General features: G+C 41.2%; 1 protein-coding gene across 1 annotated transcript in view; it reads left to right on the forward strand.

The window, feature by feature from the left end:
* CCDC7 (coiled-coil domain containing 7) overlaps positions 1-16,166 on the forward strand; it is a 173,357-nt gene that overhangs the window by 142,988 nt on the left and 14,203 nt on the right. The window contains exons 18-20 of the mRNA XM_075588647.1: positions 4,895-5,515; positions 11,225-11,292; positions 15,018-15,531. Of these exons, the coding sequence (XP_075444762.1) occupies positions 4,895-5,515; positions 11,225-11,292; positions 15,018-15,531 (1,203 nt within the window). The remainder of the gene's footprint in view (positions 1-4,894; positions 5,516-11,224; positions 11,293-15,017; positions 15,532-16,166) is intronic.

Genomic DNA, 16,166 nt, shown 5'->3' on the forward strand with positions numbered 1-16,166 from the left:
TTTGAGTATCAGTGATCATAACATGGTCTCATTTGAAATAAATTATCAAAAAACATTACTTGGGTTCAACAAAGACTTTAAACTTTAGAAAGGCAGATTTTAATAAACTGAGGTCTAATCTAGTAGTAATAGAATGGGATGATGTTTTTGTAGGGAAAAATGTAGAAGATAAATGGGCAGTCTTTAAAACATTGTTAGAAAAGCACACTTATCAGTGTATACCCTTGGGTAATAAGTATAAAAGAAATAAGTCAAAACCAATGTGGCTAAATAAACAGGTGGGGGAGGAAATGGACAAGAAGAGGAAGGCGTTTAGATTCTTTAAGTCAGAAGGGACAGAGACATCGTATCAGAATTATAAGGAATGTAACAAAAATTGTAAAAGGGCAATCAAATTAGCAAAAATGGATAAGGAAAAAAGGATTGCAATAGAAAGTAAGGTCAACCCTAAAAAGTTCTTAAAGTACCTTAATAACAAAAAAATGAGAAAAGAAAATATAGGACCCTTTCAGTGTGAGATGGGTAGGCAGATTATTGGAGATAAGGAAAAAGCTGAGGTATTAAACAAATTCTTTGCCTCTGTGTTTACCAGGGAAGAATCAAGTTCAATTGTAGCGCCACAGGAGGAAGCCACAACCCCTATATTAATGAACAATTGGTTAACTGAGGAAGAAGTTCATAAGCGACTTGAAAAAATTAAAGTCAATAAGGCACCTGGCCCCGATGGCATACATCCAAGAGTTCTCAAGGAGTTAAGCTCAGTAATAGCAAAACCATTATATTTAATATTCAAGGACTCCATTTCCACAGGCTCAGTACCACAAGATTGGCGTAAAGCAGATGTAGTGCCTATATTTAAAAAGGGAGCTAGATCATACCCGGGGAATTACAGACCTGTAAGCCTGACTTCAATAGTAGGGAAACTACTTGAAGGTTTAATACGGGATAATATTCAGGAATACCTAATGGAAAACAAAATTATTAGTAATAGTCAACATGGATTTATGAAGGATAGATCTTGCCAAACTAACCTTATTTGTTTCTTTGAGGAGGTAAGTAGGAATTTAGACAAGGGTAATGCAGTTGATGTGGTCTATTTAGATTTTGCAAAGGCTTTTGATACGGTTTCACACAAGAGGTTGGTGTACAAAATAAAGAAAATTGGACTCAGTAATAATATATGCACCTGGATTGAAAACTGGTTAAAGGACAGACAACAGAGGGTTGTCATAAATGGAACTTTTTCAGGTTGGGCTAATGTCGTGATTGGAGTACCTCAAGGATCGGTACTGGGACCCCTGCTTTTTAACTTGTTTATTAATGACCTTGAGGTTGGGATCGAGAGCAAAGTCTCCATATTTGCTGATGATACTAAATTGTGTAAGGTAATAGAATCAGAGCAGGATGTAATTTCTCTTCAGAAGGACTTGGAGAGACTGGAAACGTGGGCAGGTAAATGGCAAATGAGGTTTAATACAGATAAATGTAAGGTTATGCATTTGGGATGCAAGAATAAAAAGGCGACTTACAAATTAAATGAAGGTATATTGGGGGAATCCTTGATGGAGAAGGATTTAGGAGTGCTTGTAGACAGCAGGCTTAGCAACAGTGCCCAATATCATGCAGTAGCTGCAAAGGCAAACAGGATCTTTTCTTGCATCAAACGGGCAATGGGTGGAAGGGAAGTAAATATAATTATGCCCCTTTACAAAGCATTAGTAAGACCACACCTTGAATATGGAGTACAATTTTGGGCACCAATCCTAAGAAAAGACATTATGGAACTAGAGAGAGTGCAGAGAAGAGCCACCAAATTAATAAAGGGGATGGACATTCTAACTTATGAGGATAGGCTAGCTAAATTAGATTTATTTACATTAGAAAAGAGGCGTCTAAGAGGGGATATGATAACTCTATACAAATATATTCAGGGACAATACAAGGAGCTTTCAAAAGAACTATTCATCCCATGGGCAGTACAAAGGACTCGGGCCATCCCTTAAGGTTGGAGGAAAGGAAATTTCACCAGCAACAAAGGAAAGGGTTCTTTACAGTAAGGACAGTTAAAATGTGGGATTCATTACCCATGGAGACTGTGATGGCAGATACAATAGATTTATTCAAAAAAAGGTTGGACATCTTTTTAGATGGGAAAGGTATACAGGGATATACCAAATAAGTATACATGGGAAGGATGTTGATCCAGGGCTTAATCCGATTGCCAATTCTTGGAGTCAGGAAGGAATTAATTTTTCCCCTTAATGGGGTTTTTTGTTTGCCTTCCTCTGGATCAATAAGTAAGTATAGATATAGGATAAAGTATCTGTTGCCTAAATTTAGCATAGGTTGAACTTGATGGACGTACTTCTTTTTTCAACCTCATCTACTATGTAACTATGTAACATTGGCTCATATATCTCCCCAAGTGACATACAGTAACTGTTCCCAGACTCAGTAATTCCTCTTTCCTCACCAGGGGTTCTTTCAAATGTGGTTCCTGCAGTGTTTGCAAACATATGAAACCTTCTAGGAGTTTTTTTCAGGACAATTTACAGCATCCACATGATGATACGATGGGTAGTCATATTAAAAAATTCTATATCAATAACTTTATAAATTGTAAAAGCCAGTTTGTAGTATACTGCTGCGGCCGAATTTATTCGAGCATTTGCCCGTTCTCGGCCGCAGCAGTAACCTGGCGCGCGCCGGAGGGTGCCGGGCGCGCGCCGAAGCAGCGGAAGAGTGCCCTCCGATCGGGGCGCTCTCCCTCCCGCTGCCGGGTCCACCGGGTCTCCCGGAACCTCTTGCCGCCGTCCCCCACATCGCGGGACACCAGGGCTCCCTCGGGGAGCCCTGGACGCGCGTGCAGGGGGCGCTGGCACCCGATGACGCGTGACCGCGCATCGGTGACGCGCGGCACGCCGAGGGAGTGGGGCTAGCAAGCCGGGGCATCCCCCGGCTTGCGGAACTAGCCCTGCTCGGATTAAGTGTGTCGGTAGTGTATCTTATAACATGTGACTGCGGTAAAAGATATGTGGGGAGAACGATTAGAGCTCTTAGGGTCAGGATGTTAGAACATTTAAGACATAAGATTGCATGATACTAATCATCCTGTTTCTAGTAGTAGTCAGGGAGGTAATGTGAATTTCTCATTTCTGGGCATAGAATTAGTTCATAACAGACCTAGAGGAGGTGATCGTGTCAATTTATTGAATCGTAGGGACGCATACTGGATATTTATTCTTCAAACGCGCTTCCCTGTGGGTTTAAATATTTATTGGCAATTGGCCCATTTCTTGTAGATATATATATATATATATATATATATACATATATATATATATGTATATATATATATATATATATCATTGAACTATTGAATATGTTTTTATAAAGATTTTGGTTATATATACTTTTATTTTTAATTTCATATTTATTTTCATTATTCTTCCACTATATATATGTCTTATATAAATATATTTTCTTGTTGCCCTTTCTATCTCTCTCTCTCTTTTTTTCTTGTATATTTTGTGCATTTTTTCTTGTGTTTATTATATCACACAATAATATTTTCAGTTATATTATTATATTATTCATTTCCAACTGTTATTCCATTGTTTACTTAACAATTGCATAGTCTTATATTGGTTTCATTATCAGCTATTCAAGTTCTTTTGTTTTTATTTTAACTATTTTTGAGCTATTTGTATTTTATAATGTCATTTTGTGTTTTTTGTTTATTAGTTCTAGGGATACAGAAGATGTTTAGTCATTTTCTTTATCTGTTATGTTTTTTTGTCCTATTTCAGTTGCCGTATACATTTGCCCTTTCTTGTTTGAGCTTCCTCCTGCTTGTATTGACATTTCCGCCCTTAGACGGCCCCGCGTCGTTCTGCGCATGCGCAATGACGCGAATTGCGTCATAACGTCATCGCGGTGCCGTTTTTGGCGCGATTTGCTTACAGGTAAGAGGGTATTTAATGGGTGGTATTACACTGTATTATTATCCTTGATAAAGAACGCTGTGACGTTCGAAACGCGTTGGATGGGTCTCATGACACATAAAAGTGCCCTTTTATAACATTTTTGTATTCTGGGTCCTTCCTGCTCCATTTGGTTTGTGCGCTCCTCCCACTTTTTTTTACCTTTGCAATCATCATTGGAAGTTGCACAGCCTGCCAGCCACACCAAGGTAACGTGAGTACTTGCATCTACTGAGGGGAACCTGCCAATGCGACTGATTGTGGGTGGGCTTGTACTACCTACCACCGGTCTTCAGGAGGATAGTACCCATTTTGGTTATCAGATATCTCACGATCTATATTCATTATTGCTGATACCTTTGGAAGGTGGTTTTGGCATCATCATACCTCATTATCCTGGCATTGGAGCGCTTTTGCCAATTATCCATCTACCCTCCACAGCAGCACAGGGATCTGACTGGCTAGTGCAGTGTGGTCCCTCTTGTGTGGTCCAGGTGCACTCAGCTTCCTGGATCAGAGAGAGCTGTGCAGTCACTACTATAGGGTTTTTAAAGTCTGCTAAAGAGCAGCTGAGGAGATCAATTAAGGCAGGAACAAGTAGAAAAATAAGGCAGTGAACTGCCCAAAGTAACAGACGGAGGCTCACGGTTTTAAGCAACAAAAAATAGATTTATTACATAAAAAGTGGACAAAAGGGTCCCCCCTAGGCCACTGCAGGGGTCCACCAACTAGTTTCAGGCAAAAATGCCCTTTATCAAGGTATTAAGGCACCCTGCTTTAGAATTAATCTCCTCAGTGCTGTGTCTGGCTATGCAAACAGTTTTTTCCTGTCTCACTATCTAACAGGGGATCCACCCTGTGTATACATTGTGTTTTTAATTTTAAACTCATAGTTACATTTTACTTAACAGGAAAGTGCCACATCACAAGATGAGACTCCGTTACCTTTAGCAACTCTCGAGGAAGAAATAACACAGAGCAGCAATAACATTGGAGACAAAGTGACCACAAAATCTAAGAAAGTTAAATCTGTAAAGAACAAAGAGAGAAGGGCCAGTATATATGCTAGACCGAAATCAGATATTGAAGGTGATAGTAAAATATCTAGTACAAAGCAGAAATCACTGAAAACAAGCAAAGAAAAGATAGCAGATGAAACTACCAAAGAAAATATAATCCATGAGGAACCCAAAGGTCACAGAGAATTGACCGTACCAAAAACAGGAAAGACATCTAGACGACATTCAGTTACATGGAAAAATTTGAAATCAAAAATTCATGTTGAAAAGCCGCAGTTGATTACGGAACAATTCACTAAACCTCAGATGGAGAAAGAGATACCTGCAACCACTGAATGGGAAATGACACCACCAGTGCAAGGAGTAACAGCAGAAAGCCTGAAGTCTGAGGATTCCAAATTTGACATGCGTCAGAGCATTACCACCAATGCCACAAAACCATTGTTCCCCTTTACAGATGGAAGGGAGGCCAGCGATGAACAACAAGCGGACGGCAACATGGGAAAAACACAGGTCAGTAAGAATGATAGTTTCCAAAGTCATGCAATATACTAGTGTTAATATTTATATAGTTCAATTTCTATCGTTTTTAATAATTATTATTTTAATAATGATTTTAATAGTGGTTTTTACAGCACAAGAAAACCCAAGGAAGGATTTTGACATTGTTCATAGGTATTTTAGATGTTTCCTTTTTGATGGCCTGGGTTCCGGATTGTAAGGCCCAGAAGTCTCGAGCTTGTATATAGGAATAATGCCAGGAATAATTATTTACACAACATGACCAATTTTCACAAGATAACTCTGCCATTTCTGTCATCCCCCTCTCATCAACTACCCTCAGAATATAATTTAGTAGAATACATAACATGAAACATTGTTGTCATCATAACTCTGTGCCCAGGACATACGTTGAGAAAATAAGGAAACCAGCACAACTTCAAAGAAAAAGAGAGAAAACATAATATAGTGTAGTACAGTATGTTCCAAAATAATCAGTCGCGCTTGTTTTCTTGCTTCCTGTTCTTTTCTGCACTGTGGAACGGTTCATTTCCAGCATCATTTATTTTTAGGGAAAGCACAGGGTCACTTAGAAATTTCAGCCACATTATCATTTTTTTTAGCGCTTTTTCTTGACATTTGTGTATTTTAGAATATATAACATACATTTTTTAGGCTTAGATTCACTAAGCAGCATTGCTATATTAGCACTAATGCTGATTAACATGGTATTCACCAACGGAAACAATCAATGTCTATTCCCACAAAATGGTAAGTGTTCGTATTTCTCTATATGCAAAATGGGACGCAGACAAGCTAATTAGGGTATATGACGTATGTCATATTTATCACAGATTAACTAGGAAGTGCTCTGGCTACTACTGTTAAATACTGCTATATTATTTAACTCCTATTTACAGTAAATTTAGTTGGATTAACAAATGTGCACAATTCCAGTAGATGTGTTGTTCCTGGAGAAATGTAGATTTATTTTCATCTTTTCAGTGCCAGAGAGGCCTGCAACACAGTAAAAAGTATTAAGTTGTAAAAGCACTTGGGGGAATCAAAACATTAGCAATAATTCATCAAAAAAAAAACTTTATTCAGTATTACCACCTAAATCATTATACTTACAGATTACCCCCCAAAACACAGGCATTCTTTATCATTGTAGGTTCTTCTACTATCAGTCAAAGAAATATAAATAGCAATAATATTTCAAGATATTAGGTAGAGAATAAGGAGGAGAACAATTAAGCCTACGGCCTCGGATATAGTAGGCGAGCGCGACGGAGCGCATGGCGTCGCACGCCTGCTGCAGAGGCGATCTGTGGCCTAGGGGATCTGGAGGAGGAGACGCAATGGGGAGGCGTGCCCGTGACTGGTTCGCCTTCCTTGGCTGAACCGCGCACGTGACCCGCCCATCTCGCGACAAAATCAAATATATTTGTCATGCGAAAAATCGGCCACGACGTTGAGCACTCTATGGCCGTCCTTATTGAAGTATGGCCTTTTGTTTGCAGTGCGCGCGACGTCGTGCGGACTACAGACGCTGCCTAAGGGGCCTATTCTCGTAGTTCCGAATCTGTCGTTGCCAAATTTCATGGTTTGGAATGTTCAGAAGTAGCTGAATAAATTTAAAAAAAACTATTCTCTATTGCAGGCCTGCACAACACGCGGCCCGCGGGCACTAACTGTGCGGCCCGCGGCGGCGGCTCTCCTCCTCCATCCCCTGAGTCCGCTCTCCTCCTCCCTCTCCCGAGTCCACTCTCCTCCTCCTGCCTCCCCCGAGTCTTCTCTCCCTCCCCCGAGCCCGCTCTCCCTCTCCGCCACCCGCCGAGCCCGCTCTCCCTCTACGCCACCCACCGAGCCCGCTCTCCCTCTCCGCCACCCGCCGAGCCCGCTCTCCCTCTCTGCCACCCCAGCTCGCTCTCAAGACTGCACGCTCTTGCAGTGCGGCACTTCTGGTGCCCGCTGCTTGCGATCGCGCGCAGTCCTGCCTGCTCTGCCGCCATGATCTGAGGTGCAGGGGGGTGAGGGGAGGTGCGGGGGCTGATGTGAGGTGAGGAGGTGCAGGGGGGTGATGTGAGGTGAGGAGGTGCAGGGGGTGAGGTGAGGAGGTGCAGGGGGTGATGTGAGGTTGCTGGGGGATATGTGCAGGGGGGGTGATGTGAAGGGGGGGTGAGGGGAGGTGCGGGGGCTGATGTGAGGTGAGGAGGTGCAGGGGGGTGATGTGAGGTGAGGAGGTGCAGGGGGTGAGGTGAGGAGGTGCAGGGGGTGATGTGAGGTTGCTGGGGGATATGTGCAGGGGGGGTGATGTGAAGGGGGGGTGATGTGAATGGGGGGTGATGTGCAGGGGGGTGATGTGCAGTGGGGGTGATGTGAAGGAGGGGTGATGTGAAGGGGGGGTGATGTGAAGGGGAGGTGATGTGAAGTGGGGGGTGATGTGCAGGGGAGGTGATGTGAAGGAGGGGTGATGTGAAGGGGGGTGATGTGAAGGGGAGGTGATGTGAAGGGGGTTGTGATGTGCAGGGGAGGTGATGTGAAGGGGGGTGATGTGAAGGAGGGGTGATGTGCAGGGGAGGTGATGTGCAGGACTGGTGATGTGAGGTGCAAGGGGGTTATGTGAGGTGCAGGGGGGAGAAGGATGTGAGGTGCAGGGGGGTGGGATGTGTGTGGTATTGTGTGTTTGATGTGGAGGGGGGAGTATTGTGTGGGTGAGGGGGAGAGATGGGGGTATGAGAGATAGCTGGGGAGTATTGCAAAGGTTGATAGTGAGGGGTTCTGGGGTAGATATGAGGATGATGATGAGGGGTGCTGGGGGAGATATAGGAAGATGATGATAATGAGAGGTGCTGGAGGAGAGATGATGATGATGATGATGATTTTACCCGTGCGGCCCAAATTTTTTTTCCTTGGAGCAGTTCTGCCCTTCTCGCTTTACGAGTTGTGCAGGCCTGCTGTATTGCAAGGATCCCCTTCACTATCAAGAAATTCCTCCAGTTAACCATGTTCTGATTCATTGATTCACAGGGATTATTTCTGTATACAATTGTCTTGGTGACTACGGAGTTATCTTATGGAAAATAACACTTGCTCCTGTCTTGGTTAATGTACTGATGTCAGTGACATATCTTTTTTTTTTTGTTCCCAAATATTTTTATTGGGTGGTTACACAATTACATACATATAACAATGTTTACATCCCAATACAGTGAAATATTTTTCAATTTTTGTGGAAGAGGGGCAAGGCTAATTACCCAAAAGGTGGAGCTTCCCTGAAGGAGGGAAGCTTCGGCTAGTGAGAAAGTGAGAAAGAGGTGACAGAGAACGAGAGAGGGGAGGGGGAAGGAGGGGGGGGCGGGGGAGGGTGTTTTCCCCGGGCAACCGGCCTCCAAGTTGCTTAGTTTGTAGATGTGAGTGAGATGGGTTGATAGCATCAGTGACATATCTTAGGGGTCACATCTGTGAGATTGATGCATATTTTTTTTTTACTAAAATCTTACTCCTATGAGTATTTTAAAATATATATTTTTTAAAAGTTAGTTTGTACACATGGTGAGCTTAGACTTGTGAGGGTTTCATTTCTTCTGGCTATTCCATTTTATCTGTCATCACTGAGTATACAAGAGTCCACTCTCTCCCCTCCTCTTATCCTTATTGACTTTCAGATAAGAGCAGGGTGGGATAAGGGTAAACAAACCACTCGATTACCAAAGACGCCCTCGTTCATAGGCCCCTAAAAAATTAAATTTGCTACTAATTTCCAGAGAAACAAAAAAGCCAAATGTTTGCCTTTAGCATAGTTGGATTAGTTTGAAGAAGCCAATCAGATTGTTAAATGTGTTTATTTGTACTGCTACATGGGTGTGCATCTTTTGGTTCAGAGACATGATAGTATTCTGCGTTTCCCATTGCCATTGTTTTTGAGTACTCCAGAAAAAAATAAGGCAATGGGATGTTCCACGTTATAGGATGGAGAGCATTGTGTAGGCAACATTTTAAGTTCCTAAAGAATCTAATGGATGTGACAGCACTAGCACTCAATCATTCTGGGAGGTTCTCTCAAACATTGTCTACGTTAGTAGACATTCAAATTTGGTTCATTAACATTAAGATCAGATTACAGTGTGGGGGAGGAGCCTGAGTCACTCAATGAGAGACAATAAAAAATGTTCTTGGCCATGTTAGGGGAAGAAAGGTGTACACTTTGGTTAAGAAGTAAGAAGGATCTGGGTTTAGTATGGTATGGAAGAGGTTGAGTGTAAAATCTGACCAGGAGAATCCAAAGCATCAAGAACCACAGTGGTTCATGGTTTTGGCAGGTTTATGGAGGTTTGTTTTTGAAGTGAAACTTCTTTGGTGGCACCTACAGAGTTTTCATGGGGAAAAAATCCTTACCTTGTAACGAAAACCCTTAACGCGGGTGATGTCACGCTCCTAATGCGCGCCGTCGCGCATGCGCAGAAGAGGTGCTTGCAGACCCCACCACACATGCACAGTATCACCCTTGTCCACCAAGTACATTGGTGCTCCCCCATTCCAGCACGCATGCGCACTAATGGTCGCGGGCCTCTGCGCATGGCCTCGGGCCTCTGCGCACTCGCACCACGGGCCGCTTGCCCCTGGACATGGCCGCGGGCCTCAGCCATGGCCGCGGGCCTCTGCGCATGGCTGTGGGCCTCTGCGCATGTGCACTACGGGCCGCGGGCCTGCGCATGGCCGCGGTCCTCTGCGCATGCATGCCACTGACCGATGGGGAGGAGAAGAGCCAGGAATACCGGGCAGGGAGAGAGCAAGAGAGCCACGTCCCCCGAGATCCCGGTGCTGACACACACTCACACACACAGTCACAGACACACACAGTCAGTCACCAACACACACGCAGAGTCACACACACAGTCACACACACACGCAGAGTCACTCAGGCGATATTCACAGTTAGTATAAATATATTAGCGCCATGCATGTGCGTTCTTTGTGTTTTATCATTGAAATTGTGTTTTAATTTTTATTAAAAACATCACCATCCCAAATACAATTTGCGGGACAAAAGACAAAGAAGTTTCACTTAAAATGCACGTGCTTGGCACACACACCCTTTTTTATGCATGCTTCATTTTAAAGTTGCATACATGAGGAAACAGCTGTCAGATTGAGCTCGCTGGAACGAAAATATCTCCTTCCCGTAAAAATCTGCACCAAATGAAATAAGAACTAACAAATACTGAAAATAATACAAATGTCGAACTTTGATAAATGCGGTACTATCCTTTGCACCAATTTTGTACCAGGGGAAACCAGATATATAATAACGAGTGTGCTACCAATTATGTCTCAGTAAATATATTTACGTACTTGAATATGCTGCAAGATACTGTACCATACTTTAAGATGAGAGAAAGAGAGGTAAAAGTAAGCAAGTAATGAGGGGGCATTAACAAATCTCTGAAATCTAGGGGATTTCTCAAATAGTCAATTCACCGTTAATTTAAAAAATATATATTTCTTCCAGTCTGTATATAGAATTCATGACAGGTGTGATGGAATTTATTGATCCAATCTTACTATGGGAGATATTATTTTATTAACTGATACACTGTTGAGTATGCCTGCAACATATTGTATTGTGATCTAGGTTTATCTGCAGCTTGAGGAAAGATACAGTACTGGATTGATTTGTAAATATTATAGAATTTTTTATTTTATTTTTTTTTACAGTTATTTCAAATTACTCCAGAAATTAAATATGAAGAACAGGCGGACGATGAACATGTGCACATTGATGAGTAAGACATTGTTATTGACTAATTTTTAACTTTAATGTAACAGAAGCCTGGCTTTTGAGGTATTTAGAACAAACATTTAATCTTAAGAGGAAACATTTGTCCCAGTGGCGTAACTATCGTCCCGCTAATTGGCCAGCACTGTTGCTGGTTGCGCTTCTGCTCTCTGTGCCCCCCAATTGGAGACCCTACCCCGAAAGCTTACAATCTAAGTGTTATGATGGTCTTGTGGGATTGGCTCTGCATGGAAAAGGGGTGAGGTTTTGCTCTGCAGGCTCTCAATAGAATACTAAATGGCATAGATACATGGCCCACGTCTTTTCTATAGAGTGTTAAAAAGGCAACAAAAATACAGGAACATTCTACAATGTGCGTCTGCGCATCAAAGAGTAACCTGTGTACGTCATGTATTTGTTACACTGTGCATAAAAAGCATCAAATGTACACTTATCATATAATGTATCAGGAAAATATAAAAAGGAAAACATAGAAGGCAGAGATGCACTAACCGACTAACGCCATTTTTATTCTCCCTAGTGGCCACCAATTGTTATCACTATGCAATTGAGGTGACAACATGGGGCCACAGCCACAATCCAGTGCTATTTATAGCTACTTTCAAATAACCATTTTTGGAATCTTATTTAAATGATGCTGGAATAGGTTAATGTGGATTTCCATAGCTGAGGGTTGTCATTGGCTTGGCACAGCAGAGTGGTAAAAATTAAGAGTAGCAGATAGAGTTGTCACATGAGGCGCTCCATTTATATTTTCACACAAAGTTAACACTTAACTGAGGAACATTGTCAGTGTTTTCATCTGCTCAGTTCCTCTGATCACTCAGTATCAACTTCAGGGTGGCAGCCCCCCGGAACCAATCCAATAAATAAAGGGCCTAAGCCCAACCATGAAACAAAGCCACAGACATTGAAGGGCTTAATATAATGTCTACCATAAGAATCTGTAATAATTGATATTACAAGAGCATATGGTAGAAATATTAGAAATGCCATCGCAATGCAGTAATTAACAGTCGTGTTAATGTTGCGTTCATTCTCACATCATGTCAAATAAAACAATATTGCACCCGGTAAATTATTAAATAATAAAATTATTACCGCAAACTTTAATGACAGAATACACAACCTCAGCGCTAAATCCAGAAGTAGTTGATGTGAATGCAACAATGAAAAGTTATCAAGTAACAACAAAAACACCTTTGGGACAGAAGTCTTGCAGCTGGGATGACCCTCAGATTGTCCAAAATCCTTCTTGAAATTGTATTTAAGAATAGGTCCTCCTTGGTGCTGGTCATCAGAATCGATGTGTGAAATAATGATATGATAATGATATGAAAAACAACCAGAAATAAAGCAGTGTAAAACGTCCAATATATCAACGTTTGCAATGTATCACCACACTGCAATGATAAATGGTTTGTGATATCACACTTACTGTAGACCCTTAAACACCATCCAAGGGCATGCTTAGGGATAGGTGTTGAGTACTGTATATAAACCCTGGTGTAAATGAATTCCTTAGTTACTTGGAGTGACCCATGACTTTTCATAGGATACCAGACAGCATACTGAAGAAATGAGTAATACTTAACTCCAATGGTTATAAGGAAATGCTAATTGCATGAGAATAGATGGCACAGATGTGAAAAAGAAGAAAGATTTCACATGGTTCAATAACGTCTAAAAAAATAAATAATAAAACAACATAAAAAGAGACTTGTGGAATCTCACTCATGGATTATCTGTTAAAAATGTGTGTTGTATATCAAATATTAATCAGTGGTGTCCTTGTTATCTGGGTGCGGAGTACACGCTGTCTCTCGGCGTCCGCGTGTAGCGCCAAGATGGTGCTTGGAGTGCCAAGGTGCCGGTCGCTTCATGGTTCACGTACAGGCTCCACCCAGTGTTCTGATGCGATGCGTCATATGACGCAACGTGATGACGTGCCGGCGCTGTCCGAAGCGTCTCCACAAGCGTCTCTGCTCCCTGCTTTCCTCCACAGCCTGATCACCTCTGATAACAGTGCTCCAGTTCAAATCGCCCTACGTGTTTCACGAGTGGCTACTCGCTTCCTCAGGGGTACAATGTTCATAGAGGGTGGTGTGCCCTTATATATCTTCCTTAATTACATACCAATTAAAATTATGGACGTGATCTGACAAGTCTCTTTCTATGTTGTTTTATTTTTAAACATTAGACGTTATTGTACCATGTGAAATCTTTCTTCTTTTTTTTTGTTATCTGTGCCATCTATTCTCATGCAATGAGCATTTCCATATAACCATTGGAGTTACTGTAAGTATTACTCATTTCTTCATCTTCAAGTATGCTGGATTGTATCCTATGAATAGTCATGGGTCACTGCATGTTCAGTAACTAAGGAATTAATTTACACCAGTGTTTATATACTCAACACCTATCCCTAAGCATGCCCTTGGAGGGTATTTAAGGGTATAAGTGTGATATCATGAGCCATTTATTCATTGCACAGTGTGGTGACACATTGCAATAGTTCATATATTGGAAGTTTTACACTGATTTATTTCTGGTTGTTTTTCACAACATTATCGCAATCTTGATGACTTAGATCATAAAATTGTGGTAATAAGAAGGGATCATTTATTTTATGACGGGTGTGATATTAACTCAATTTTAACGGCATTTGTTAACTCCCGGTGTTTGGTTTTTGGCTTTATTTGCCTTGTGAGAGATGCATACTTAAAGCAGCAGCCCACGATGATCATCATTTTATTTGCAGTTTATGATCAACAAATTTTCTTGCCTTTTCTAGCTCTGTTTTTATTTTATAAATCTGATGCTCCGTTAAGGAGACATGTGTTTAAAATATTAAAGGCGCACTCCTTTACTCGTGCTCATATGAATGGGAGTAAAGGCATGCCAGGCTGAGCACCCTTTTGTGGATCTGGTCCTAAGTGTCCGGGAGGGTAAAATGGAGCTCCCCATAGGTAGGTTGCAAATAATACAAATATAATACAAGTTCAGAATATACATTAAGAACTACATTGAGTATTTCAGAGATAAAATTACAGTGTCACATTTAGTATTAGCATCATTTTGCAACATGCAGGTTATTAAGCAAATGTAGCAACCTTTTGTCACAAGCATTTTTGCACCATATAGAAATTGAGCAGCATACAGAATCACTGAATTTCCTATTACTTAGAGCTGCAGACCAAGTAATATCCTACATGTATTTTTTTTTAATAAATTAGTTCTGTACGATGTGAAAATACTTATAGCATTTAAAAAAAAAAAATACGAATGTATTATAATGTAACGAGCATTTTTTGTTTCTATAGCAACCATTTACAAAGTCACATCCCCTTCCTCTAATGAAACAGGCTCTGGCACATGCCGTTTTGAGCCCTGCCCTCTCTCTAGCAGTGCACCAATTGTATCTAGTGACTGCCTGGTCACCTGATCTTCCCCACAGAACTTTGCATCATGGGTCCTCTTCTGCTGCACTGACAGCCATTTAGTGAACACCCGAGCCGAATCTTCACCGACCGATCACAGGAGAACGGATCGATCGGCAACTTAGCTAATCACTTATCATTGTGTGGATTGTATTGATGCACGTATTAAGGGGGGGGGGGGGAAACCTGTCAGCTTGGACTGCTGCTTTACGAAATCATACTAAAAGAGTATCAGTTACACATAATTTTTTTTCTTTTAATGTTTTTATAGCTTGAAAACACCGTCTCATATACTCATAGGGGGAGAAGGAAACTTATCTACTGGCTCAGATTATTCTCTGCTATCCACGCATAAGAAAGAGAGATCTTTTTTCGACTTGCACAAAGATGAGCAAATTATTTCACAGATGCTGTCAGATATTCAAGAAACCACAGATATTGGAGAAACTGATCTGAAGCATGACTCTCTGTTTCCCAAAACATCAACCCAGGAAGAGCTTATGCCATTATTACACAGTGATACGCAACACGTACCCCTTTCTACCTCTCCTGCAATTTCACAAACAGGTCCCATGATGTCCTCGGATAGAATGCAAGAGACAATTCCTTCCGTGGTCTCTTCAATGGTTGATTATAAAAGTCCTTCAGTGAGTTCACTCAGAGTTATAGAAGGACAACATATCTCAATGGAGGTTACTGAAGATCATCAGAGACTACCCCTGCATGTTCCACTGACCCCTACACCTTCAGCTACCTCTGCTGACATCCAACCTAAGGATTATGCGGTTAGTTTGTATTCTACCACTCCTACAGCAGCAAAGGTTTAGTAATATTTTACCATTTTCACTTTCTACTGTTTTATATCCTTAAATCTGTTATAGGTTGTGATATCTTTTAATGGACCAAGTCTGTACAGAGCTTTTAAAATGTCACGGTTTTGATTTTCATGTGCACTTTACATTAAAAGGTATCACAACTTGCTATGATTCTCCACTTTGTTAGGACTTACAATATACAGCTACTGGAACATACAGCTACTGTACTTCAATATCATATTATATCACAAGAGTTTTGTTCATAGTTTTACTATCATCGATTAATAAATGGCCATTCAAGTGACTAGCCTGTTAGCAGTCATTAAACGGTTTAACACTAAATTAGGCCATTTCAAATGTACTACTTGTGTACACATATGGGGTCTACTGTATGTATCAAGACATTTGCGTTAAAAAAGTATTTCTATTCTTGGAGAAAAAAAAAAAAAAGAGAGCGCATAACCACTCATAGTATAGTATGTAATAAATATATATTGGCAGATTAAAAAAGGAAGGTGGGGTAAGTATTGCACGTACAAAAAATAGATTACATATAAGCATATTTCAATATCACTTTGCCTGTTCTCCGTGGCGTCCGGAAGAAA

This window comes from Ascaphus truei, chromosome 2 (genome assembly GCF_040206685.1).
Source record: "Ascaphus truei isolate aAscTru1 chromosome 2, aAscTru1.hap1, whole genome shotgun sequence".
Lineage (NCBI taxonomy): Eukaryota > Metazoa > Chordata > Amphibia > Anura > Ascaphidae > Ascaphus > Ascaphus truei.